This window comes from Teleopsis dalmanni, chromosome 2, assembly GCF_002237135.1.
Source record: "Teleopsis dalmanni isolate 2A chromosome 2, ASM223713v2, whole genome shotgun sequence".
Taxonomy (NCBI): Eukaryota; Metazoa; Arthropoda; class Insecta; order Diptera; family Diopsidae; genus Teleopsis; species Teleopsis dalmanni.
In genome coordinates this window covers 148,612,554-148,640,322 of record NC_051847.1, presented here as the reverse complement: position 1 = coordinate 148,640,322, position 27,769 = coordinate 148,612,554, and the positions used below count along the sequence as shown (strand labels likewise).

Below are 27,769 nucleotides of genomic sequence, written 5' to 3'. Positions count from 1 at the left end.
TAATTTATAAATAAATTTTCTTTCTTTTAGTTTTATATAACTTTATTATCTCTAAATAAGATTCGCAGTTGGCATCATAAACATTTGATTCCTTTTTGTGCTCAGGTTCTGTAAATTTTATTTAATTTAAATTATTTTTGCTTCTGAAATATATAATTTACCTCTATATGATGCAGATTTGATATTCCTGTTATAAAATAACCGAAAATGTCATCATATCCCGCTTTTAGTCTAGTCACATGACTTAATGTATGAACATCTACAGCTTTTGTAGAAATTAGCTTGGGACTTCCAAGATTGCGAGGATTCCAGCAAACAATAGCATTTTCCTGCGCACACCATACATTGCCCATCTTATCAGAAACTAGCGCTGTATAATGTGCGGGTTGGTAACCGTTATTCCTAATAAATGACTCAGCCAACGGCTTCAGCGATTTAAGCTGCCAAAAGGGTGCAAAATGTAACACTGTTTCAGGAATCGACATTAAAATATTCGATTCAAAGCGACGCATATAAACTTGCCTATCCACTTGAAAAATGAAAAGTTATAAATGGACCTATATCTATAATATACCTTAGATAAACTTACATGGATTTGGTGATATTCCAAGTATATCGTTGTACAAACTTTCTTGCGTTGTTAATCGACGCGTAGGTTTAAATAGTTCACTAGTCACGACATGTGAAGAAAATTTAGCTAAGCTAAAGACTGTCACTGTTGAATCGCCTGAGTTTGTAAGGTAAGCAATGCTCTCATTACATGCACGACTTGTCGCTAATGTGATTACATTAAAACTAGATGTAGAAGTGCTGTATTGGTTGAAGGGAATTTCATAACGAAATATTGAAACATCTCGTACCAAATCAAATACTACTATTTTGGGTGGGCATACTTGATAATGTTGTTCAGATGTAAAGTTGCGTCCACCATCTAATACCCATAAACGTCGGCAGTCATCTTCAACCTTAAAAAGATTTTATAAAAACCACATTGGATTCAGATAGCAAGCTGAAGGAATAATTTTTTAAATTACCTCTACACTTGTTGCTGTAACAATGCCTCGACAATTACCACTTGTGTGCCATTCCATATTAGGATAAGGTCTTATAACCGCACCATACTCTGTAGCATTGCCATCATCTAGAGTGGCTAATGTAAAAGGCATTGATTGGTTATAAGTTGAAATCGTTATAAATTTACGCCAAAATCCATCCGCTAATAAAATATTAGTTAGATTTCATGTATCATTTTTGTACATTATACTAGAGAATCAATGAACTCACGTTGAACTTCCATACAAAAATCTAGTGGTCTTCCATCATTTTTGGTTTTATGCACACCATTATCAAAAGAATCCCATTCTGCAATAAGAACTTCATTAGGAAGCACCTTCAGCGGCTGAATTATCAGCAAAATTCCACAAACATATACTATAATTCCAAATAAATTCATATTGAATCTTAATGAATAGCGGTCTGCGACAGAACTGAGCACCAAATCAACATTAGAAAGTTATTTAAAGACTTTTATTAGAGCTGTCAGTGAGATAAATAAGTTAAGATAATGCACGCAAACATATTTGCAACCATATATATATTTTTCAGATAAATATACATACTGGTATATGTCACATACATATCTTTCTGAAATAAAAAGTTAAAAGTAATTGAAATGAGTACCTCGTGTGTCAAAATATTTTCAAAACCAAATGAATAGAACAGCAAATAATGTTTTTATATAATAAATTTAGATCCGATATTCAACATCTTTATAAGATTTAAGAGATGTGTTGATATAAATAATATATTTAGACTGCAAATATTGGTTAAAGGTTATGACAGTTGTGCCTTAAAACTGCGAAAAACAGGAAAATTGACAGCAAAAGTATTTTTGTTTTATTTTTTATCTGCATTTTAAGAAATTAAATGTGTAAGCATTTATGACTATAAGAGAAAGATTTATTTTCACTTTCATGTATTAATAAAAAGCATCAAAACAATCGAAAAAACTATGTTAAGATCAAACTTGCCAGACATTGGTAAAACAATATGATAATATCAGTTAAATATTAAAAACTAAACTATATTTAGTAGGTACTACTTAAAAGCGGAGAATTAACTTTACATAAAACATAATTTTAAAACGGATCCTCAATATTATTTACTAAAGTATTCATAAATGAAATACTAAAATACTTTTTAATAATGGGCTTCTTGTACTAAACTAGTAAGCTAAGTGCATTTAGTCCAGTGTTTTTGCAACTTTTTGTCCCTTCTAAGGAACAGGTTTCTTCAATGTTTTCAAAATAGTGTTGTTTCAATGATTACCCAAGTCTCCAATTTTAAACTATTTTGGGATTTGTGTCCCAAATGGGTCATTTGACCCAAATCTGGCAGTAAGAGATTTGAGCCATTTCTTTAGATTCTTTTTATTCGAGAAATAATCACAGCGACCGGAATTATATCAGGCTTTCAAAAACCTGTTCACGTATATACATTGGTTTGCTTAAGCACTAGCTAGTAGTGACTCTGTTGAAAACTAAAAAATAATAGGTCTTCAAGAAAAATAAAAGTTCTTCATAATTAATAAATTATGCCTTTGCAAAAGAGAAATAATATAACTTAACAATTAAAAAACATTAAATATATTTAATTAATTCAATTATTCTACGGTATTGGTAGGAAACAATTTTCATGGCTGCGAAACATTCGTCAATGGACTCAAATACGAGAGGTTGGCAGCCTTATAAATATAGCTAGATGCAGAGAGCAATACGCAGAAATAGTTAAAAATTTGTAATTGTGTTTATTTGTAATTGTGTTTATTAATCAATATAGTATTATGTCATGTTGTATGATCACCAATATTCGAAATCGAATTGGCAAATAAAGAAGAAGAAATTATTCTACAGCTGGTTTATGATTTCGTTCTATAACACAGCAAGTGAATTTGTTAATGAACTTTCCAGCAAAATAACAAAAACTTCAAGTTGGAACATACAAGTCAACCACGGCTTTGGGTAAGCTGACTAAACTACATAGACTCTGAGTTTCAAATTGGCAGGGCAATTTTTTTTTATTTTTTATAAATAAATATAGAAAATAATTCCAAGACTACTGATGATAATGATGAATATTTGGCAATACTCGAAACAGCTATATGGTCAGCCAAAAATGTTATTCATTAAATATAAAAACTTTGTTGTGGCAATTTATTACTGTTTAAAAACATAAAAACCAAAATACAAATAAAAAATAAAAATAAAATTTAAAAATACTATAAAAACCAAAATTTAAAAAATAAATAATAATAAAACATAAAATAAAAAATAAAAATAAAAAATTAATAAAAAAAAAAAATAAATAAGAAATTACTAAAAAAGATCAGTTTTTATTATAAATTTATAACACTAAATTTCGACTTCATCTGAAATTAATTCCCAATATATTTTCCACATTAACTTAAACCATTTTACAAATGTCCAGAGACAGCGATTGTTTGTTTACCAACATTTACCAACATTTTTGATATGGCAAGCTTCCGGAATTCTGCAAAAAAATCAAGAAACAGAGTTGGAATCAAAACAGAAAAAATATGCACCATTTGATGCATTCATGATTTGCATACTGCAGTGGTTAAAATCGTAAAAGCAACTACGGACACAAATAATGAATTCCCAAAAAACCATTAAAAGCAGACGACTCTCCAAAGTAGAATTTACAAGTTATTTTACTGCAGAAAAAAGAAACAGTAATTCCAAAAGAAAGAAATACTTGTTTCCTTGAATGGCAAACATACCATAAGTAGAGCCATGGTGTGATTCAGAACGTTGCTGACAATACTCAGAGGTGGCGTGTATACGAAATTGTTACCAGAGAAATCGCAAAAATATCTGTTAAAACGTAAGCCTACCTAAATTTAGACAAAAAGCAATTAAATATGATCAGGCAAAGTAAGGGAACACGCACGTAGATGGAGAGGAAATACAAATTCTGTACTATAACCGGTTGAATCACAAAAGATAACTTCCAGCACGAAACATAAAAAATTCATACTTAAATTTGATGCAAAAATCTGTCGAGTGAAACTATTAACTCAATGAAAAGTAATCAAAGCATTTAAGGACTCTGCTAATACAGACACATACATACAATACACACATGGGCCAATAAATATTTCGTGTTGGCCATATAGCACAATGCCAGTGTGCAGCAGTTCAGAGTCAAGTTGCACATATGTCTTCCATTCAACATAACTATGTTCCCAACTTGACCTAGTATTTGACTGCACTTTGCTAGGCAACCGTGTACAACATTGCCGTAAATTATGAGACAAACCAATTGCCATACATACTCTTAAAAGAGTACTAGATTCTGTAGGTTGTGTTGTAATGTGGTTAAGACATTAGTTGTATTCTGTTTTTGCTGCCCAAATGTGGTAGTCAAATATTAGTCATACAGAAACACACAACCGCACAAAAGGACATACTGAACCTAAGTTGACCACTGGCGAAGATAACTCTTATGAGATGCCATAATTTGTTGTTATCTCCATACTTTATGTGCTAACAATACCGAAACAAGCACAACAATTACAAGAAGCATACGCAAACATATTATGTTGCACTTGCACTTTGTGGCGCAATTGTTGTCTTCTTAGCTTCACTGCAATTGCAACCAAATAACAGTGTGGGGAGGCGCCAACAAATTTTGTATGATTGTCGCACGATTCTTGCAACAGATTTTCATTTGCGTTGGACTTATTGTCAACTTCATATCGTTAAAATAGTTTATTCGTAACTAATACTACATAAATTCATGATATCCGCAATTCGAGTATACATGAGTAAATATTGGATTTATTTAATACGAATGAGACGAAATTTTTATGCATAATGCCATACTCGACAATTTAAGGAACAGATTAGCAGTCTATAAAGTAATACATTGATTTTTTCCTGATTGGAGATAGTAAAATTGTTAAAAAATTTTAAAAATGTTTCACGATCTGAACGAAATTCTTGGTGAAAACATAATTATCAAAAGCAGACATGGAAGATGGTTCAAGAAGTTTAAAGAAAACAGAGTTCGACTTAATATCAAGAATACTGACTCAAGGGTTCTATGTGGAGTATTTCGCCTTCTTTTATCATCTTAAAAAGTCCGAAATATAATGGAACAAAAACAAAACAACAAACAAACAGAAAGAAAAACAAACGTTCCCGAATTTTAAAAAAAATCAAGTCCTTCTCTATAACGACAATTAAGGTTCACATATTAAGCATTGTCTTTTAAATTTTGTAGTTAGTAAAGATTCAAAACTGCTTCCTTATTCGACATATTCTCTTAAAAAAGCACCAACAGACGATTACGTCAATCAATCGGCAAATAAACCTTACGATAACCACGATAAATACTTCATGTCTCTCTGTTTAATATTCAGTTCATGATGTATTTTTATCAAGGCTTCTATGGGGATATTTTTTGTTTCTGGTTAAAACGAACGTCTCGGTTGTTGGGTATGCAACTATGTAATATCCTTCGATTTTCCATTTAGTTCCGAGTAACCATATTGTATGTATTTGTATTATAAATTATATTTTATAATTATTAAAATCATTATATTCCTATTTTTTGCAAACACATATTTAATGAATTTATTTCACAAAAAAGCAAACTTCTAGTGTTATAAATAATAGATTAACTGTTAGTAACAAAATATAAATTGCAAATAATAAATTAATAAAATAACTCTTATTGAATTTTAATCTTTGATTCATTCAGCTTAAAGTTTTAAGTACTTAAAAGATATGTAGGTATGTATAAGAATATGTATGAAGGTACCAAAATAAATCGGTTTATTACAATAAATTTTTTTTTAATTCAATTATGAGAAATCGATATATATTTATTTCGATTCAGTTCCGGGTTTTACTTCGGTAAAAATGCCGTTTTTTTCCTGTTTACGGATAAATGTTCCAGTTATATTTATGTATGTATGTACTTTTCATTATTATTAAAGCATTTACATTTTTTTCCAATTATCCAATCATATCATCATTGATAATGACTTTAGACTAAAGTCGAAATACCGATGAAACAAAAATCATTATAAAATAAATCGTGACTTCTTTTTCTTAATGCATATTTTTAAGAACTATAAAAAATTTGACCAATTAGCCTGCAAAAATACTATATCATAATTAACAATGTTGAACTAATTAAAAATTAATTAAATATACATAATTATATATTTATAAATATAATTTATAATAAATATAAATACTTTAAAATAAATAAGTAATTTACCGTAATTAACAATGTTGAACTAATTAAAAATTAATTAAATATATATAATTATATATTTATAAATATAATTTATAATAAATATAAATACTTTAAAATAAATAAATACTGTATCATAATTAACAATGTTAAACTAATTAAAAATTAATTAAATATATAAATTTATATATTTATAAATATAATATGTAATAAATATAAATACTTTAAAATAAATAAATACTTTATCATAATTAACAATGTTAAACTAATAAAAAAATTAAATTAATGTATTATATATAATTATATATTTATAATTATATAATTTATTATAAATATATTATAAATATATTAAATATTTATTGTATTATATTTAATACACATTTTTTTAGATACATATTATGTAGGTAAAGTTGCAATCGGCAATTGCGAAATACATGAACTTATTGGCCCATTATGATACTCCCAAATCCCACATAAGGTCTTTCACCTCGTTCACTGACGTAGGACTCCAACCACAGAGCCTTATAAACATCTAAATAGCGGATATCTGAATTTTCTCAAATTTCCCCATATTATACAGCAACGTTATTGTACTTATACGAATTTTGAACTAAGGTGGACAGTTACAGAGATAAGCGCAATCGTCTCCTCTTTCTCCTCGTCCATGGTAGTTCCAATAAAATTGCTTGAGGCAGCTTTTTGAATATTAATGAACATGCCAAAGCACGTTATCACACAATGACGTGCTATACAATCCATAAAGATGGGAAGTTCCTACCAACTTAGACATTTTGTCTTTTTACTATCCATTTCTGGTCATGTTGTGTTTAGGTAGAAATATTCTTTCATCTACAAATCACAAGTTGTTTTATTATATATTTAATTTCTATCTTGCTTGAGAGAAAGGTCTCTGCCACTAAATATTTTAATTTAGTTTTTTTGATTAAAAATTTAATGTCCTATAACAAGAAATCTTTATTTGTATAGAAGAAAGAATAACAGTGAGGAAGTTTTTGAATCCAAAAATTTAGTTTTTCAACATGTAAATTATAGGCTTGACCATAAAACTGGTTCCACTGGTTGAACCACACTTGAAAACATCTATTGGTGAATAATCGGAATATAATTTTTGGATTAAAAGTAAATTCAACTCTACTAAGTATATGTGATTAACTTACTTATTACGAGCTATTTGGAACTCAGTGGTAAAAAAAACTAATTATTTTTTAATAGTATTATTTTAGTATTTTATAGTACTAAAACGAGTAATCGGTTAAAAAATATTAAATCAATCTCAATAATTTTTTTTATGAACCATAAAATCTTGCAGACGAATATAAAATTTAACGACTAAAATAGACTAGAGTATTTTATGTTTTAGATATCGGACATGAAAGAAATAATAGAAAAAAGGAAGAGTTTATAATGAAATTAAAAATTTATAGCTACGAAAATGCATTGTGCACACTTATTTCCATCGCTTTAGCATTTGAAAGCTGTTAGCTGTGAGAACTCTGATGCACACCTGATGATTATGTTGAGCTGGACCATTTGCCCGCTTCCCAGAGGTTTTGATAACTGTGTTTTTGTGTTGTATCCAATACTGCTAGGAATAACAAATAACAAAAACAATCACATGGCACATGTGCACGCTCAACTGGGCATATCTGAAATGAAATTGCGAGTAAATATTTATTATTTTAAAATGGAAATTCGATTGCTACCTTTGTTTTTGTACGGCATATGTCAGTATTTGATATTGTTTTAGGAGGAAATATCACTTTATATTTATTACGTTTACAAACTAACTTATAAATTCATTTAAAATATTTCAAAATTATATTTTTTATGGAATTTTTTTACATATTTACGAAAAGCAAATATAGAGTATCGTTGCTTATTTATATTGTTATGTATAAAATATATAATTATTAAAGAAATGTATGCATGCAGGAATATGTTGATATAAGAACTAGAAATGTTAGCAAAGTTATAGCAAATATTTAACATTACTTCTCACGATTACTTAGATCCAACTCCAGAATTCATACCATTCTCACTTTATGTTATGCTTTGTAGTTTACATAGATATCCAACGCAATCAAAATTTTTAGGTTACAGTTTTCCAATATTTTGGATCTGAAACTGTCCAATCTTTTAAAAGAGAGCTTTCGAACATATGCTTTATGAGAGAAAATTCTGTGTTGTTGCTGTTGTTGAGAAGTAAGCTTCATCACAAACTCAAAAACAATAATAACAATAATTATTAAAAATAAGAATATAAAAATTAGTTCAATATACTAATTCAAAAATAAAAAAATTTGGAAAAAAAATTTTGTTTTTCAATTTTATTTACGTATTAAAGTTTATAAAAAACTTTTTTACCTTGCGCGTGGAGTAATCAGTTTACTAAATAAAAAATAATGTAGTTTGGTTTATTTTACAAAAAGGTGTTCATATCCCATTTTGTGTTAATCAATCTAAATGTGCACATTGTCTTCACTTTAGTTCTAGCATAAAAATTCCGTATGTTTCAACAAAGTATGTTTTCAATTGATCAAAAGTAGGACTAAAATTTACGAAATACTAAAAAATTATGTATAGGAAAGAATGCATGTCCTACCAGTTTATGAAATTTTGTGACAGTCGTGAGGAGCTATGACTAGGAAATACCACTAAAACACATTTACAATGAAGGAGACATCAAAAAAGTCAGAAAAATTATTGGAAGCGACCTGTTATGCCTAATGTCCCTCGACAATAAATGCACACAGATTGAGTAGTTTAAAATTATTAACTTTTCTAGAAAGTTGTTTCTTTATTTATATAAAATTATCTTACAACTAACTTAACTAATTTTCTATCAAGGTTGAAATAATATGTTGTCAGTTATCGCTATTTTTAGTGGATTGTATTATTACATTTTATTGTTGTTTGCAAAAATGTTCAAAATGGGATACAAGGACGGAAGTCCCGGCACTTGGGATTTTTCCTTCTATTGTCTTTTTCACATATATTTTCATAATTGTAATTAGATACGGTGCCTTGTATTTATAATCAGTAATACAATTTATCTATACAAAAGTATTTAAGGAAATAATGAAATTTCCCTTTGGATACTTGAATGATCAACGATGTCCTTTACAAACAACATCCGGTTGACGATAACATTAGGTTTAGATTATTTATCATTTAAAATAAGCAACATTAAAAGCCGTTTTTGTTGCTTTGTCTATTGGTTTGTAAGACAAACTTAAATTGACAAATATGTGGATCAAATCCATATAACAGACCCCTTTGTTTTTGCTAGACTCATCGCAAATATAACTGGAATACTAAAACTCACAGCTTTTTGAATTTTGACCAAAGATTTGAATAAATACGCACTTCGAACCTCACACTCTGACTGGCGACCAAAATTATTGAAGAGTTCGGGATTTGAATCACATGATAGATATGTCCCAAAATAAAACATCATGCATGTCTGCCAGTCTAACTGGTAAAAAACATTGCTACACACTGGGTTGGAAATCAATTGGAAACATATGAGCAAATAAATTCCCGAAGAAATCGTCATGCATATAACTGGTGTTAAAATGTGTCACACACTATAACGAACATTAGGAAGACTAAAAAGAAATTGTCATATATTAGGAAGACTAAAAAGAAATTGTCATATATATTGGCGATTGTAATATTAGCGATTCGACTTCACGCTTCAAATACGATGGAAGAACAAAATCAAAACAAATCTGACCATCTTTTAATTCAAATAGAGTTGTTTATAGAAAATCCGTACTAGAACGTTGGACTTTGAAAGTAAAATAATATTATATATACAAGTTCTACGCTGATTGAGGACTACAATTCGAAGAATTTAACTGGACTATGAAGCGGCAGGCGACGATAATGCGTCAACGTATAAAATCATCATGGTTTGTGAATATTAAAAAACGCATCTTTGTTACAGATCATCCACCGTATTCAGAGCAATTAAATCTACGCTACTTCTGACTATTCGCCAAACTATAATTTAAAATTAAATGAAATTGTTTTGATACCATTTGATACCAATAATCTTCCAAAATGCTTGAACCAAATAACGAAATGTAAATGCGAACACTGAAAGTAAATATGTTTCAAAAAATCTACTGAACATTTTACAGTGCTCTATGGGCTCGAAAAGAGACTATGTTAAATAAACAAGTATAAAAAAATGAAAAAAATAAGTGAACATTTCCTACTTTTTCTTGCGTTTGAGAGATAAGAGATATACTCAATCGGAACCACAACTGTACACGCCTTGAGCGTGTAATAAAAGTATGATTCCATTACCGTTATTATATGTTATGCTTCAGTTACAGCTTTTTCGATATATAGCCTTATTTATTCTTAAACTTTCAAATGTTTTCACTATTGAGTTTATTTTTTCTTTATCTATGTTCTATTAATGACATAATTCCAGACCCAAGCAATTGTTGAATTTATAACACTTACTTTATACTACATACTATCAGTTCCAATACACTTGGTTACCTTTAAGCATATATAGCAAAAGCACATACTTCAACATAATCCTTAAACATAATGGCACCTCCTTTAATTCCGTTTTGTAAAAATCAAATAAATAAACACCAACAGTTTTTTTATAATTTACAATTCTTTTCTTTTATTTCTTATCAATATCTTAACATTTGCATGACATTTTGTCTACTTAAAGTGTCTAACGGTATATATGTAGATACGAGAAGTAATTGTTTGTATATTCTTTTGTTATTTTTATGACCCTACAAACCTTACTAACTATCCTTCGACACTTAAAATATCTGTTCTTTCTAAGTGCGGTGCTAAAATATGCAAGCCAGTTTCGTTTAGTATTTTTTTAAAGGGATTCGCTTATGCTTAAATATTGGAACATACTTTTAAGCTTTTGGTTTCAACCTCACCTCAAGGTACACATAAAAAATCTTAAGAATGAAGAAACCTTGCAACTGCAAAGCCAATTCTATGTTAAAAGTTGCAAAGAATTACTTTGCGACAAACATAAATACACTTAAGGACATTGCACTCCTTACCACAGGAGTCAGATAGTCCTACTTTCGTCGTTAAGCATGGACAGCGTAGCACGTTGCAATTTGGTTAGCATCTAACTTAGTTGCAAACTTGCGGGATACTAAGTTTTGTTGGCAAAAGTTGCTACAAAAATTTTTAACCAAAGTTTACATTCCTTTTTGTTTGTTTTCCTTTTTCTTTTCACTGTTTTTGGTTTTGGTCTTATTAATACTTTCGTTGCTTGTTGTTATTGTTTTCATTTATACTCAGTTTGGCAAGTAAGCGCATTGCATGCGCCCCTTTAATATAGTTTCGCTCAGTTCATACAGTCTGCGTTATGATGTGCATACAAAGGACGTACACTTCGAGCCGCCTTCAACCTTGCTGCGCTTCCGTAAGCCCCGCCAGTGAATGAGAAATTCAAAAAGTTTCACGAAAAATATTGCAGTTTTCACGGAAGACGGAAGTACGAAATCATGTGAAATTTAATTTCATGCAGGCAGGAGCCGCTGTGTTTGCATATATCGACTGCAATATACAAAAATATTGTATACTCCCAGTTATAATAACTCAAAAATTTATCTTGAACAATTTTTCAAAAATTAAAAATTAATTTCTCCAATTAATTATATGTGTTAAATATAAATCAAAATAGGGAATGAAAAGATTCGAGAAACAGAATACTACAATTCAGGTAGATAAGGTTAACGATGTTTTATACATTTAAATGCTTTAAAAATTTAAATAAATTTATAATATAGTAATAAATTCAATAAATAGGATATATAAATAATATTATGTACAATAACAATTAAACGGCAAATTGTATATAATCCTGTTTACGATTTATTAAAAGTATTTCTATACTCAACTATAAAGCTCAACTACAGGCCTTTTCTTTTGTAAGCATATCACAAAAGAACAATCGCTTATTTTATGACATAACAAACAACAACACTGCTGGCTTGTTTAGTCCAACTTTCTTGAAATCGCTTAATAAAAAAGCAATTTAAATGGCATGGTTGCCAAGACTAAAAATTTTTCGATTGTGAACGGTTTTTGGAAATATATACAAAATTTCCAGTTAACTGTCAACTAATATTTGACAAATAATACTCAATTTTTTTAATTTACAACTTTTTTCTGGTAACATTGAAAAAGCGTGAAAATAAAAATTTTATTAAAACAATATAAAAAAAAAATAATTTTGTCCATAATTTCAAAGAATTACTATTCATTTTCGAGACTATAACTTTAAATTTAATTACGTCTTTTGCATAAATGAGCCTAACAAAATTACCAGTTTTTCCACAGTTCCATCAAAATTAGTGCTTATTTTATGTTGTTCTCTTGCAACATGCTTACAAAAGAAAAGACCTTACGAAAATAAGGTGAATATACTTTATACTGTGTATAAAAACAGTATAAATATATATATGTAAGTGTATAAAAACTTTTTTAATAAGTAGAGAAGAGAGTAAATACATAATTCCTATCAAAACGAAAATATGTATTTACCATTGTTGTTGTATTGTAGAATTTGTTTGTCCTATGTGTTGTTACTATATTACCCGTAATATTTTCTTTCAGAGTAGCAAAAAAATACTCGCAACTTACGAAAGAAACTATGTGAAGCAACAACAAGGTTTTTAAAATCTTCAGAATTAGGTTTTACTCCCAAAATATTTTAAATCTTAAGTTTCTGTGCAGCACAATTCAAAAGCCAGTCTACTGTGAATGTTCACTGGAAATATGCTGGAACATTCCAGCCATCCATTAAAATCATATGATCCTTTCATTTAGTAATAAGTTCTAAAGCATGAATCAATAAATTAATTTAAATATATAAGATAAAAATACTTTATGTTGCCCTTTATTATTCATTTTTAATATTCCTTTTATTAAAATTAATTAATTTTAATTTGTGTTTATAATTTTTATATTTCATATTATACACTTAGCATATTTTAAGAGTTATACCAATATGTTTTAACCACACTAAATGTTTTTTTCACAAATCTGAAAGAAAAAATTACGACTATTATAAAAAATTTTATCATATCAGTATCATATCAGTCAATTTGAGACTATAAACTATAGTCGAAATATCGGTAACAATCAATAATATTTTTAAAACTAATTTAAAAAGTTGTGTATTATTCAACATTGACCAATTATATCGTACAAAAAACTATGAATAAAATTTGGTCTTTATATTAATAAATTATAAATCGGCAATGTTAAACAGTTTTGAATTTTTTAGGCGGAAAATGAGAAAATAAAAAATATTTTTAAGTTGAAAGGGTTCGAATAGAAATGAAAAGACATTTCATATATAAATGTATATGTATATAAATGAATATAAAAAAGTATTTTTGTTTTTTTTTGTTTATATCCAAAAAGAAAAAACCAGAGCAACGATTGTCACTTGACTATGTCAATACTATGTTTGTCTTCATAGGTCTTCACAACGTTTGTTTAAATTCCATTACCCAATTTGTTGTTGTTGTAAAAAAAACAAATTTCCTAAAAGTATGATGCTATTACATTTTTAAATTTATTTGACTTACATTGATATATCAACATATTTAATACACTGCATTCGTAAAATGGTCACTACAAAAGTTCATTTACTTCCCGAAAAGATCGTTGTAAAACTCACTACCTTCAAGAAAAAAAACGCATTTAGAAGAATACTAAAAATTTTACTTGATATGTTGAAAAAAGTTCACTTTTGAATTTTGTGTTCATAAACACGAACACTATATATTATTTGATATGTTTCAAATTTTATTTGGTGTAGTGTTCGTGTAGCAGTTTTGAATATTAACAAAAAACAGTACACTACGTTTGATAGTTTTCGTTCACTGCATAAAACACAATTTGATAATGGCAATAGCCATTATTGTTACCAGCTTTCTCACATACCAACACTAAAGCACATTAATTAGAACTTTTTTATTCACAACTACAACAACATTAAGTTGTGCTAATGCCTCCCATTTGTTGTTCGTTCTACAACTTGCTCTGCATCCTAATCAAAAACGTACCCACAATGTAGGAAAAGGGTGCCGAAAGAACAATTTCGCCATAAAAACAATAAACATATAAAAAAGCATCATTCATTTAAATAATCATTAAAGTATCGCTCCATATATGTATTATTCAATATTATATAGTCATCACATTAAAATTCATCGTTTAAGCTGCTGTTTGAACATATACCCACCCATATCTTGGCCATCGAACCATCATATATAATAGGGTCCACCACCTTATATTCAGTGACGACGCGTGCCCTATCTGGAAGGGTGTGCGGCCCTTCTTTAATGTTGTTTTTACATGTACCACTTATATTAAAATATATGAGATCTTTTATTAATAATAACTATATTATATAAGGCAACAATATATTCGCAATATTATATTAACAATTCATTAACAAAATAACATATTAAACAAATTAAATTAATAATTTATATATAAGTTTAATATTATATTAATATGGAAGAAACAAAACTTTTCACATAATTCTCGTAACATCAAACCAAATTTTTTCAAACAAAAGAGTTTGTACTTAGAAACATACATGTTTGTGCAGTGATCAAACAAAATCGAAACCACTTGCAATGTGCGCACAAGTACCCCGCACAATAAGAACAGAAATTCGTGGGTGCTGCTGTTAAAAGGGGAGAGACGAAATGTGATAGAAATGTATGGTGAGATGAGCTGCAAACTTCAGCCGCTCATGCAACCACTTTGGCAAATCATCATGTTGGATTCGTATGCATACAGTTGATATTCGAATAGAACAGAAAATTACTCTCATACAATTCCCACTATATAAATCTCTATTTCTGATATTACGAACGGGAGCACACGCACATTATTTTGTTCATATGTAACGTATGAATGTGCGGCCAACTTCTTTGCACACAAAGGGGAGAGACGAAATATAATAGAAATGTTCTGTGATTTGAGCTGCAAATATATGAGCACAACTAACAAGTATAGCGGCTAACAGAAGCAAATTAATTGAATTTTCATAGACAATTATATTTAATTGTTTTTGCTAAAACTTTAAAAATATATATTTATATGGAAATGTAATAAATAATAATAATTCTTGATGTAAAGATACTTAATAAATTTATATACCTATGTTATTTAACATTTTGCAAATAATATTAGGGTGTTCACCGCACACCTCCGCACCTTAGAGCAGTCGTCACTGCTTATATTACACCCCTCTACTTCGCCCACGCTCCTAATCATAAAGGCTAATAACTTATCATTTTAAAATAACTACAATAATCTTGAAATAGTTTTCGTCACCATTAAAGTATTTTTCAACTAATTAATTTATAGTTTGTCATTTAAATATCTTAAATTTTTTTTATAAATAAATATAAATAAATAAATATTGTTTATAATTAATATTTTTTAATATTTACTATAAATACATCAAATGCACAACTGCAATAGATTTCAGATTTTGGCCACTTTTTGCCGGAAAAAACAAAAGATAAACGCACTTTAACATAAAAAATAAATAATAAAGAGAATTACGAGAAATGAGAACACTCAAACAGCCTTTACTGCCGAAGTTAATTACATTTCGAAAGAATACACAGCAAACAAAAACAACAATAATAAAAAAATCACTAAAAACCGTGTCTCGACTAAAACCGTACAATAAAAATTGAGTGATTTTCGGTCAGTCAAAATCGAACGGTCCAACTGTGAAAATCATAACTATTATGGAAAGAAAAAAATATTAGAAAAATTTTATTTAAATTTTATAGTAAAAATCTAATAAAAATTTTATTATTACATTGTCAATTAAAGTTATTGCATTTGATATTATTCAATTGACATCATTGCAACTTACCGCTACGTCGTCAGCAGCATCAACATGCTAATTGTCAAAATAACGTAAATCCAACTTAATAAAAAACAACAACAATGACAAAACTTATGGCTACACAATAAGTGAACTGAAAACAATAACAAAATTAAACGAAAATTGAACCCAAATATATTTGCTGGCAGAGGTCAAACTTTCAATTGATATAAAACATAAACGTCAACGTAATTAAGACGCACAATTTAATCATAGTTTTTATAAACGCCATCGCATCAACAAATAATAACAAAAAACAACAAATAAAAACAAAACATAACTGAAAGTGTTAATATATTAAAAACTTGCAATTAAAATTAATACACAAAAAAAAAACTATAAGGACGCTATCATCATTTCTGCATTTGCTATTGAGACAATATTTATTTACTTTGTTCATTTTTATTTATCCGAGCTGCGCAGAAATGCTGCTGCGTCTCCGCTTAATATGTCTTTATTTGTTTTCCATGCTCGTGACTCAGGTACGCATGGATGAGCAAAAGCTCATATGCAATACGATTGACATAAAAAAAACAGAAGATTTCGAACGCTTGCACAAATGCAACATAATTGTAGGTCACATTAGCATTACCAACGTGCAAATACCAGCTGTTATAACGCCGACTGATATAGAAGAAATTACTGATTATTTGTTAGTGTACCGTGTACATGGCTTGGAAAGCTTGCGTTCGCTTTTTCCGAACTTGGTTATTATACGCGGCAAAGATTTGCTTTTCGACAAATACGCTTTGATTATTTATGAGAATTTGAAATTATTGAATTTGGGTCTGGTATCACTGCTGCGCATACAGCACGGCGACGTACGCATCGAATCGAATCCTTTGCTTTGTTATACGCACACAGTGAATTGGCTGCACATATTGGGCAATAACACAAAGCAGCATTACGTCCTGAAGGTGCGAATTAATAAATTTAATGTGTAATTCATACAAATAAATTTAATAATAATTAATTAAATAAATTAAAAAGATTAAATGATCACATAGAATATAAAATGAATTATATATATATATAAATATATAAATTTAATTACAATCAAATTTTCATAATTCGAAGTACCATTTTACAAAGAAAACGTTCGACTTATAGAGACTTCGAGTTAGAAAATAAATTTATTTATTTTTTACTTTTAAAGAAATTAGAATTTCATTTCAAGATATTTATTTATTTATTTGAAATCAAATTCATCGCAGAAGTTATAGTGAAGTGAAACATTCAGCAGTTAGGATTTAGGATTTTAATTTTTTTTTCTTATTTTCAGTAAAAAGATATTCCGATTATTCAAACTCTTAAAGTGATCATTATTTGTAATATCATTCATTAGAAAAAAAAATTAAGAATTTTGAATGAGAATTTTCTACTTCATTTTTGGAAGGTTGATAAACAAATTCATTCACCGAACCCTCATCATCACTTTCCGTTGCGCTTAGAATCGGATCTACTATAATAAGATATATACAAAGCTATAATGCTCAATAATATCGTCATCTATAAGAAAACTTAATGTACACATTTCATTGTCAAGCTTAATATAAACGTTAAGAGTAGCATTGGAAGTTATTTTATTTACTTTACTTTTACATTAATTCACAGTTTTCATCAATGTTATTCAAGAAAACTAGAAGAATATGTCGTCCTGTTCGTTCCATGTAGACAATTCGCCAAATCTAGCTTTTTTAAAGCAGTGCGCTATCGTTTGACTACTGTTTGCCAGCGACTGGCATTTGTACAAAGAAGCAACATAAAAAACAAAAAGTTGAAACATTTTGCTTGAAAAAAGGGACTTCCCCTAACACCGAAATGGATTCATACTTAAAACAAAAAATCGACTCATAGAATGCACTTTCCCATATTCCTATTGGTACGTGACAATATTTTTATTCGAGTTATAGAGAAATTCGAATTATAGAAGTTCTAGTTATGGAAGCAAATATGTTATGTAATTTACTCTCTAAAACTCTATTGTACTCTTTTTAGTTCGAGTTACATAAAATTCGAGTTATAAAAGTTCAACTGTATATATAAAAAATACAAATACATAATATTTGTAATTATTTGTAGTTCAATTATCTTAATCACGTTTGCTGAGAAAGCGTGTATAAACACAAAAATAAAAACAAATAAATATAAGTTTTCTTCTCCATCCTAATAAATAGCATATCTGTGACCTTCATGCCATATCATAGACCCTCATTATCAACAAAAATAGTGAAAATAAATTTATAAGCCTATAAATCTATTATTCGTTTAAAAAATATAATGACGTCAACACACCTACACCTAAGGTTTCAAAAAAGGCCGGATCTATGTCCCGGAGCCAGTCGTCAATCTCGACGACCAGGTGAGCTTCACCACCCCTCGAAGTGATTTTTCAAGATCTCCCCTGACTAATACTGCAACAGCAATAACAACCACACTTATGGTCCCTAGTTACGTCAAAGTTTTTAATCGCGAATTATCACCTAATTGCTAATGATAATGTAGTACCTTTTGGAAAGTGCGAATGGCACTTACTCGTAGAACTAGACAACTGGCTTCGAGACTTAGATCCGCTAGTTCTTAATTCATTCTTACTCCTAAACACTTCCATTACCTATTCATACCCTAACCCATAAATACTTCTTTATAATTTCTGTCATGTTATCTGCTTTATAGATCTTTGCAAGCTACGCAAATACACTTTTCACCCACATATTCATAAGTTTAAATAATGCTTAATATTATTTAAACAATTTCACCTAATAAAAAATTAAAAATAAAAAAAATTATTACTCTCATAAAATTAAATAAAATATATAAAGTATTATGTATATTTAATAAGCTATAATAAACTTTTAATACATTTAAATAAAAAATTTTTTCAATGCATGAATAATAAATAAATAAAATAAAATTAATCCAAATTTGAAAAATAAACAAATTTAGTAATAATGTATATAATTTTAATTTAAAGTCTGGGATAATACTCCTGCTTAAAATGCTTGTTAACCCAGTCAATATCTGATCCTAAATACAAGATTAATCATAATAGAATTAGCGATTTAACGACATCCATTATAACAACAGCTCCAATAACTATACTCGTAGGTGTAGATGAGTTATTTAAAAAATTTTGCAAATAGAATGAGAATGGAGAGGTGGAAACTATTTGATAATAGAGAAATATTAAATAATATTCTGACATATAAAGAAGTAACTTCGAATCCTAATACCCTATTCATACGACTAAAGTTTATCAGAATCCAAATTAAATCGACATTTATAAGATATTTAAATATTGTAATTTACAAATATTTAAAATAGATTGTGTAATAAATATCTTTATACTATAAAAAACTATAACTACTCGTATACATGTTCATAGAAGTAAAACGGCACTGAAAAGACTGGCCGTTTAAATGTGTTTTCAAATTTTGCTTAACCGTGAAGTATCACAAAAAAGAAAGGCAAATGACACCTAATTTCTTATTCACACAACATGAGTTAATCTTTATTAAAAACTGCTCTCTGAAGTGAGTTGTTGATGTTGTCTTGGTATTTCGTTGTTTTTTTTTTTTTTTGAGAAATTCAGATTCAAGAACTGATATCCGTGATTAGGTTGCATTCCTAAATGTCTGACTGTGGTAGACTTTGATTCTAATCTTTATTTCACAATTCATAAATGTATATACATTAATATATATATTATATTATATATATATATATAAATATATATTTATATTAGATAACTAAAATCTATAAAAACCTAATAAAAAAATAATACAATTATTAGAAATTATTTCTTGAAGAAAAATTATTATTTATTTTATGTTACTTTAATTTTATATTGTATTTAATTATAATATAACATAATAAAACATACTTATTTTTTTACGTTTTCATATAGAATAATAAACCACCCAGCTTTTGTGCAATCTGCATCTTAGTGAATAAGAAACCAGAAACGGAAGAAGAAGCAGAATTTCAACCAAACTGTTGGGACTTTGAAGTACCACAGAACAAGTTAAGGAATATTAGTTATAATTCTAGAGAATGTCCAACAAAATGTGGTTTCGATGCATGTACAATAACTGGAAACTGCTGTAGTCGCGACTGTTTAAGTGATTGTTCGACGAATGCTTGTTCCTTGTGCGCCAACTTTATGATAGATGGGAAATGCACAGACGCCTGTAATCCACCATATTATCAAGTAAGAATACAAATAAAGTGTTTGAAAATTTACTTTATTTAAAGGAATAACGTGATTTTGATAGTTTTCGAGTTGATTTGCAGAAAAACTTTAAGAACTCTTAGTTAGAACTACTCACACATCAAAAATCTGGGACCGAGTTATACAAAAATTAAATGATTGTTTTCGAATTGTTTAATAGGAAAATATTCCTTAAGATACTTAAAACTGCTATTCACGGTATAGAAAAAACTTAATAAGTTATATTGCCCTTTATATAGTATTAATGTCCTGCTTCTTGTCATTCGTATCTACATAGTTCTGCTATTTATAACTCTATTGGCTTGAATTTTTTTGGTCCACAACAACTTCTCATTTTCATTAACATTTCAATTTCTATTAAAGAATGTTTAAACTGAAATCATAATAATCACCTTATTTTTCAGTAAATACAATACTAAATCAAGTTTGCTGTTTCTGATTCCAAACAAGTTGAGGTTCATCCTAAATATGATTCGTATTTTCGTATGTGCTTTACCTTTTGTCTTTCAGAAACCAATCATCTTACAGAAATTATCTTGCAGAACAATATAGTACAAAGTATACACTATATACTCCAATTTATTTTCTACATCTACAAATGCTCAATAATTGCAAAAATAATAACATAAGCATTATTACCTATATTCAGATCTACTCAGTTACTGATCCTGTGAAAACTAGATAATGTTTGATATGCTACAATATTTTATAGTAATCCAACATTGCTATGTTCGCACTGTGAAACCTTCAAATAGTAACAATAATAATGTCTTAATAATCATATTTAAGCGTACTACTCTCCTATTTTATGCACAAATTTGTCAAGTATTAACAATTAATCAAGATTTTTATCAAGCTAAAATCTTTTTGCTATTCAGGACAAATCTTGACAAATTTGAAAGCTCAAGTACCTAGTGCTTTTCACCACACTATGGTGTAAAGTGTTTTAGAGGTATACAAAAATGAAAAGTAGTGCGTGGAATAGTTATTATATTCATATAATGCCTCATTACTTTTATATTTTATGTTAAAGTTATATGTATAAATAAGTCAGTTTAACACATTGCACGAGATAATAGATCGTTTACGGACACAATATATTTTATGCTTTCTAAAAGCACTACGTTTTCTTGTAACCTATTAATGTCAATCATTGGGCCTATTTACACTATCATGAACATGAACATAAACTTGAAAACCGGTTGCTTATTGATGAGAGAGTGTGATGGGAGTTCATGAATTTCACGCAATGAAATTTGCTGCGTTTCTTTAGCTTGACACGCATACATTTACAATGTTATGTTTATGTTTACCTTTTAATACTCTCAATTGTTGAATACTCTCAATTTCTGTGCTCTCACACAAGCATTTTATTCGTTTACACAAAACAAAACAGATTCTACGCTCATGAGAATTCATGATAGTGTAAACTGAACTAACAGTTCATGTTGTCGTCAAGTTCATCTAACGTTCATGATAGCATAAATAGGCTCATTAAGTACTAAATAACTAAGTAAAAATATGTCACAAATTAAAGCTGCAACAATGAGTAAGACTTCTTCTCATTATGAGAAGTCGTCTTATGAAAGCGACTCTTCATAAGACTTAGCTAGCATAAATCAATTTGAATAATAACGTTAATGTTTTTAGTGTGACAATGAAAAATTGTTACCAACGGTGATAATTCGTATTAAATGAAATGAGGTAATAAGGATTTAAATAATAGCTCTCATTGTATTGACCCTCCAAACATTTAATTGGTGTCAAAGAAATAGACTTAAGCCACCTGAATAAAATGTAGCCATATATCAATACAGTTTTTGTCTCTTACCAAGTACAAATGATTGGTATACCACTATTTATTTATTAAATATTATATTATTGTGTATTAATATATTAACATAAAGGATAGAGCCCTAAAATTATTTACGAAAACTGACAGACAACAACAGACATCAACACCGCGTTATCGAATCTCAGAATAGTTACAGGCTCCTCAGGGAGGCATTCAGATCTTAGTCTTGTCAAGTATTGCTTAGTCTGATGAAATGATAAACAATAATGCAGTGAAGGCGTTGAGAGATGTTATGAAGAAATCTCGCAGTTCATAGAGAGTAAAAGTGCTCAAGTGCACTGATTCAACTAGCTTTAACGTAATAATATATTTACACATACTATTATTATATTATTACTATTATTATATATTCATATACACATATATTATAGTATGTGCTTAGTACATATTTTTTGTATACATATATTCAATTCTTAACTACATAGTACTTAATTTATATCTCTAAAACAAAATTAAAAAAAAGAACCAACCGTTTTCTCAAAACTCATATTTTTTTAAATTTTTTGTTTTTTGGTTAGTTCAACAAACGTTTGTGTATAGGAAGCGATGACTGCCGTTCAAAGGGAATGATCCCATTTGCCGGTATTTGTACAAAAAACTGTCCAAAAAACTATCAAGAAATAAAAACATCGAATGGTCAACGTAGTTGTACATTGAATTGCACAGGAAATTATGTAGTCGAAACCGTTGAGGGGTTGGAAACCTTACGAGACTGTAAAACACTACATGGCTCTCTAACGATTCAATTAAGTGAAACTAAAAGTAAGTAAGAAATTAAGCACTTTGATCTCTAACTAATTTTTAAATATCTCACAGGCAAGATTGTAAACCATTTAGAAGAAGTATTTATGAATTTAAAGGAAATTACAGGTTACTTGAAAGTAACCCATTCTCCACAGATAGTCTCGCTAAGTTTTCTACGTAATCTTCATAGCATCGGAGGGAATGTACTCATAGACAATCAGTAAGTGGATGGTATACTGTTCGTATTTATTTTAAATAAATTTAAAAAAAAATCACTTAAAAATCATATGAGGTACCGAAGGAATTGTTATCATACAATATGTAATAAGCTTTCACTTAGGAAAATACTTATAAGATAAAATGATAACTTTCGTGTTACTTCTAATCGCAAATCGTGCTATACACTATATTTCTTTTGTACTATTTTTCTCTTTTTTTTTATTATTTTTTTATAATTTTATTTTTATTATCGTCAATCATATTTATTCATTATTTTTGTAGTTGACATTCCGAATAAAGCGTTTTAATAAAGCGTTTATTTTTTCAGCTATGCGCTTTACATCGTTAACAACATTCACATGGAAAATATTTGGTCTCACAATCAAAAAGTTGCTATCCTCAAAGGCTTTATCTACATTCACCTAAATCCACGCTTATGCTTTGAAAAAATTCTCCAATTAAAATCATCATTAAAACAGGAGCAGAAGATTACCATACAACATTCATCTCCAAACTCCAATGGAGAACGTATTGTATGTAAGTCTAATAAACACACTAGCTAACCAACGTTCATGCCTTGTGTTATTGTAATTATTCTTTCACTTCATAGGCGGCGAAGGAGTACAGGTCTTAAACGCAACTGTGGAAGACTTCAACGCCACTGCAGCGCGGATAAAAGTTGATATCCGTTCAGTAGAAGACATGAATGTTCTTTTAGGTTATGTGCACTATTACAAAGAGGCACCGGTGAGGAATGTCAGTATGTATGATGGGCGACATGGTTGTGGGCGTGATCAGTGAGTTCGAATTAACTGCTAAAAATATGGTTGAACTAACTAAGATGCATTTTTTGTTTTTGTCTTTTACAGTTGGAACACGGATGTGACAATCAATAGAAATATTAGGCATGTTATAAAAAATTTAAAACCTTACACACAATATGCATATTTTGTAAAAACGTTGAGTATTATTGAGTTTCATTGGCAAATTGAGGCTTATTCAAAAATACAATACTTTCGCACATTACCAAGTACACCGGGACCAGTGGGCGTCATATTCTATCATTCCTTAACAACAACTGAATTGGTGAGTTATGAGCCACAAGTTGTAATCTTAATTGAACTTAAATAATTCTTAGGTACTACATTGGTGGCCACCCAAAAATCCCAATGGAGTTATTAACAAATATATGATATACTATGAAAAAGTAAAGGAAAAAATTCTTGGTAACCGACATTAACCGACATTAAGAGTTTAAAAATTTTACATAATTTTTCTTATATTAGGTGAAACTGTTAAGAATTTCACTGCATCTATTAAGTCAAAACCTAAAGCACCAGATTGCATTTGCATGAATTTGGATACCGAAAACAGTGGTGCAGTTCCAAATGAAGAAAATTTCTACAATAAAAATGAATTAACTTACGATGAAGCTCTATCAAATTTTGTCTACGTTTCGTAAGTAAAAAACATTTTACCACAACTTTTCGTAAACCTATTTAATATTTCTTATACTCATCATAATCAAAAGTAATATATTTTTATTTCACTGCAACAGCACTGCTCAGTGAGGTTTGTATTACTAGTCTTCTCGTGCTATCTGTTTCTTCTATAAGGTGCCTATGTGCAAAGTGCTTAAAGGGGTCTGTAAAGGCATTTACATGCATGCTCATTTATATTAATAAGTGAACCTTCACATTATAATTAGCTCATTCATGTAGCTGATTGCAGTTTTATAAACTTTTATAAACCTCAATAATATATCACACACAAAAAATTAAATACATATATATTAATTAAATACTTACTTCCTTAATGCCTTTGTTTACAACTCAGGTATTGTTTGTTTACACTTTAAATATAAAACACATGACACATATTTCAAATCTTGGTAATTTCCCTTGTGGGAAATTTATTTTTAAGAATTGCATTTGACATTTTTCACCTTTAATGAGCTGATTTATTGATAATAAGCTCATTTATATGAAAGCACTTTGTATGGCAAATCATCGTCATTAGAAGCTAGAATGACTAAATCCGCCTAAATAAGACAGTATGAATGTGCTATTACTTAAATCAAATAAAGTATTGTATGTATTTATGAAAGAACACCTTATTATTATAGGAACTTCAACAAAACATTGAACTCGCACGTAAATGCCACGCACTGATGCATAAATGGAAGTAATATTCGATAATATTAAGGACGTGTGCGAGTTAGGCTAAGTTGATGCTAAACCAAATGGGAGATTTTTTGGGATTTTTTGCACTGCACACATTTAGCCATTTATCAACATGTATCGACACATCACTACATTATCGCCACAACTTAGAATTTCCCTCATTTAGAACGCAACTTAGCCTAACTCGCACACGACCTAAAAGTGTTCGCTATTTTGAGCACTAGATGGTCTTAATACCCAAATATCTAGCAGCACTAATTCGATTATGTTAAACAAACATAATAACCTTTCAATTTGAAAGGTGATATTTCGAGGTATATTTTTTTTTTGTGTAATTTGTTGCTTATGTAAAAATTTGCATTGATATGAAAATGCGTGAAGTATATAAAAAAATACACCATATAATGCTTTGTTAAAGTGAAACTACTCTTAAACATATTGAAACATTTTTGCAGTTTATAGCGACAATATTATGAGTAAACACAAGATCTAGAAGTAACATAGATTGCATGATTCCGTTCCAGGAACTGCGATGTCAAAGACTGGTGAAACAACCACATGATAGTTTAATAAATTTTAAAAAGAGCAGGCTACAGTCGTTCGATGTTAGGGTACCATTAATAACAACCACTGTGCGAGTTAGGCTAAGTTGCGTTCTAAATGAGGGAAATTCTAAGTTGTGCCGATAATGTATTGATGTGTCTATACGTGTTGATAAATGGCTAAATGTGTGCAGTGCAAAAAATCCTAAAAAATCTCCCATTTGGTTTAGCATTAACTTACCCTAACTCGCACACGTCGTAAAACGTAAAGAAATCAAATCATTTCGGTGCGATTAAATTTAAAATAATTTAATCCAGACGATCATGGACAAACGTCGATGACCTGCCATAAATAACTTCAAAACCTGGATTGATGGTTTACAAGGTTATATTGAGTGTTCAGTGGAGTTAAAAGGAGTTATTTGCCAACAGACACATTTTTGATGACTCGGAACAAAACCCGGTGGTGCATCCACGGTATTCACCGGACCTTGCACTATCTGCCTACCATTTGTTTTACGTTTCTGCGAAACTCTCTTAATGGTAAACAATTAATTAACCGAATGGCCGCTAAAATTCAATTGACCAAGTTTTTCACTGATAAATCAGAGAAGTATAGCCAATAATATAGTTGATTAAAGTTGATTTTCAATAAATAAAATTTTTGTTCAAAAACTGTACTAAGAAAAAGTACATATATCATTCATTACGCCCACTATGAACTAAGAGTCAAATAGTACAAGTAATACTAATTAATTGAGGAAGTAGGACTGAGAGAAGCACTCTAAGACTATGAAAAGAATATCATAGTCAATATCATAAACCTCGAAGTTACTTTGGTATACACTCCTTAATATAATTAAATTTCTTTAAGAAAACTAACGAGCTTAATCTGTCTCCGATACTTAATCTGTCTCCGCTGGCAACATTGTTTGTAGTAACTATTATTTTCACAAATAATAATATTTTTTTCACACTTTATTGAAACTTTTTTTCAAGCAAAGAAACTTTATTAATTTTCCTTTGAATCTGAATGTTATAATACAATTTAAAGTAATTCACACAAATATCTTTCTAAAGCTTAAAGCCAATAGATGCATGCTTTATTTCCTTTTAATTTTTTATAGTCGAGCCAGTACTGGCACAAACAAATCATTCTGCATAAAGAAACCAAAGAACACCACAGAAGAGTTAAATGAAATCTTACCAGTAAATGCTACCCAAAATAGTACATCATCCAAAAGTGCAGATATCAATGATAAGATGAACGCCAAACTTGGAACAGAGCGCCTGCTTAACTATAGCCGTGAATTGGAATTAAAATCACTTGCTGAACAAGACACTGGAATTGCGGACTACCTTATAATGAAGCCATTACCTATCTGCAATTTACCCTTTGCCACGGTGCAGCATCAATTGGAGAACTCTTGCAAGCCACAAGAATATTACGAAGGCTTTTCCGTAGCTGGCAATTATCACTCATACATTTTGACTGGTCTGCAACCGGAAGTAACATATCGCGTATCTGTACGTGCTTGTGTGGAGGGTTTGAGAAATGCCTGTGGACCGACTAGTTCTATATTAGCTGAAACTGTTAGCAAAAGTTTAGCTAATTTCTTTAAGCAATTAAAATTGTACTGATTTGTGGATAATAATGATGATAACATCATTATCTAGTAACATTTTTGCACTAGCTCAAATGATTTTACTTCACCATTTCCTAATTAGTATATAATAATGTTTTTATGTTTTAAA

At 29.3% G+C, this 27,769-nt stretch overlaps 2 protein-coding genes across 2 annotated transcripts; one reads left to right on the top strand and one right to left on the bottom strand.

The window, feature by feature from the left end:
• Positions 1–1,503, bottom strand: LOC119683522 (major royal jelly protein 1-like). The gene is made up of 5 exons (XM_038097230.1): positions 1,285–1,503; positions 1,035–1,216; positions 590–965; positions 162–529; positions 1–108 (listed from the first exon to the last, which is right to left on the bottom strand). The coding sequence occupies exons 1-5, from the start codon at positions 1,451–1,453 to the stop codon at positions 52–54; spliced, it is 1,152 nt and encodes a 383-aa protein (XP_037953158.1). The 5' UTR covers positions 1,454–1,503; the 3' UTR covers positions 1–51.
• A 14,578-nt stretch (positions 1,504–16,081) lies between these two features.
• Positions 16,082–27,769, top strand: LOC119683131 (insulin-like receptor). The gene is made up of 10 exons (XM_038096742.1): positions 16,082–17,157; positions 20,148–20,450; positions 22,845–23,088; positions 23,143–23,290; positions 23,618–23,826; positions 23,900–24,086; positions 24,159–24,375; positions 24,428–24,515; positions 24,576–24,747; positions 27,142–27,769. Exons 1-10 carry the CDS (start codon positions 16,666–16,668, stop codon positions 27,653–27,655), a joined length of 2,574 nt encoding a protein of 857 aa, XP_037952670.1. The 5' UTR covers positions 16,082–16,665; the 3' UTR covers positions 27,656–27,769.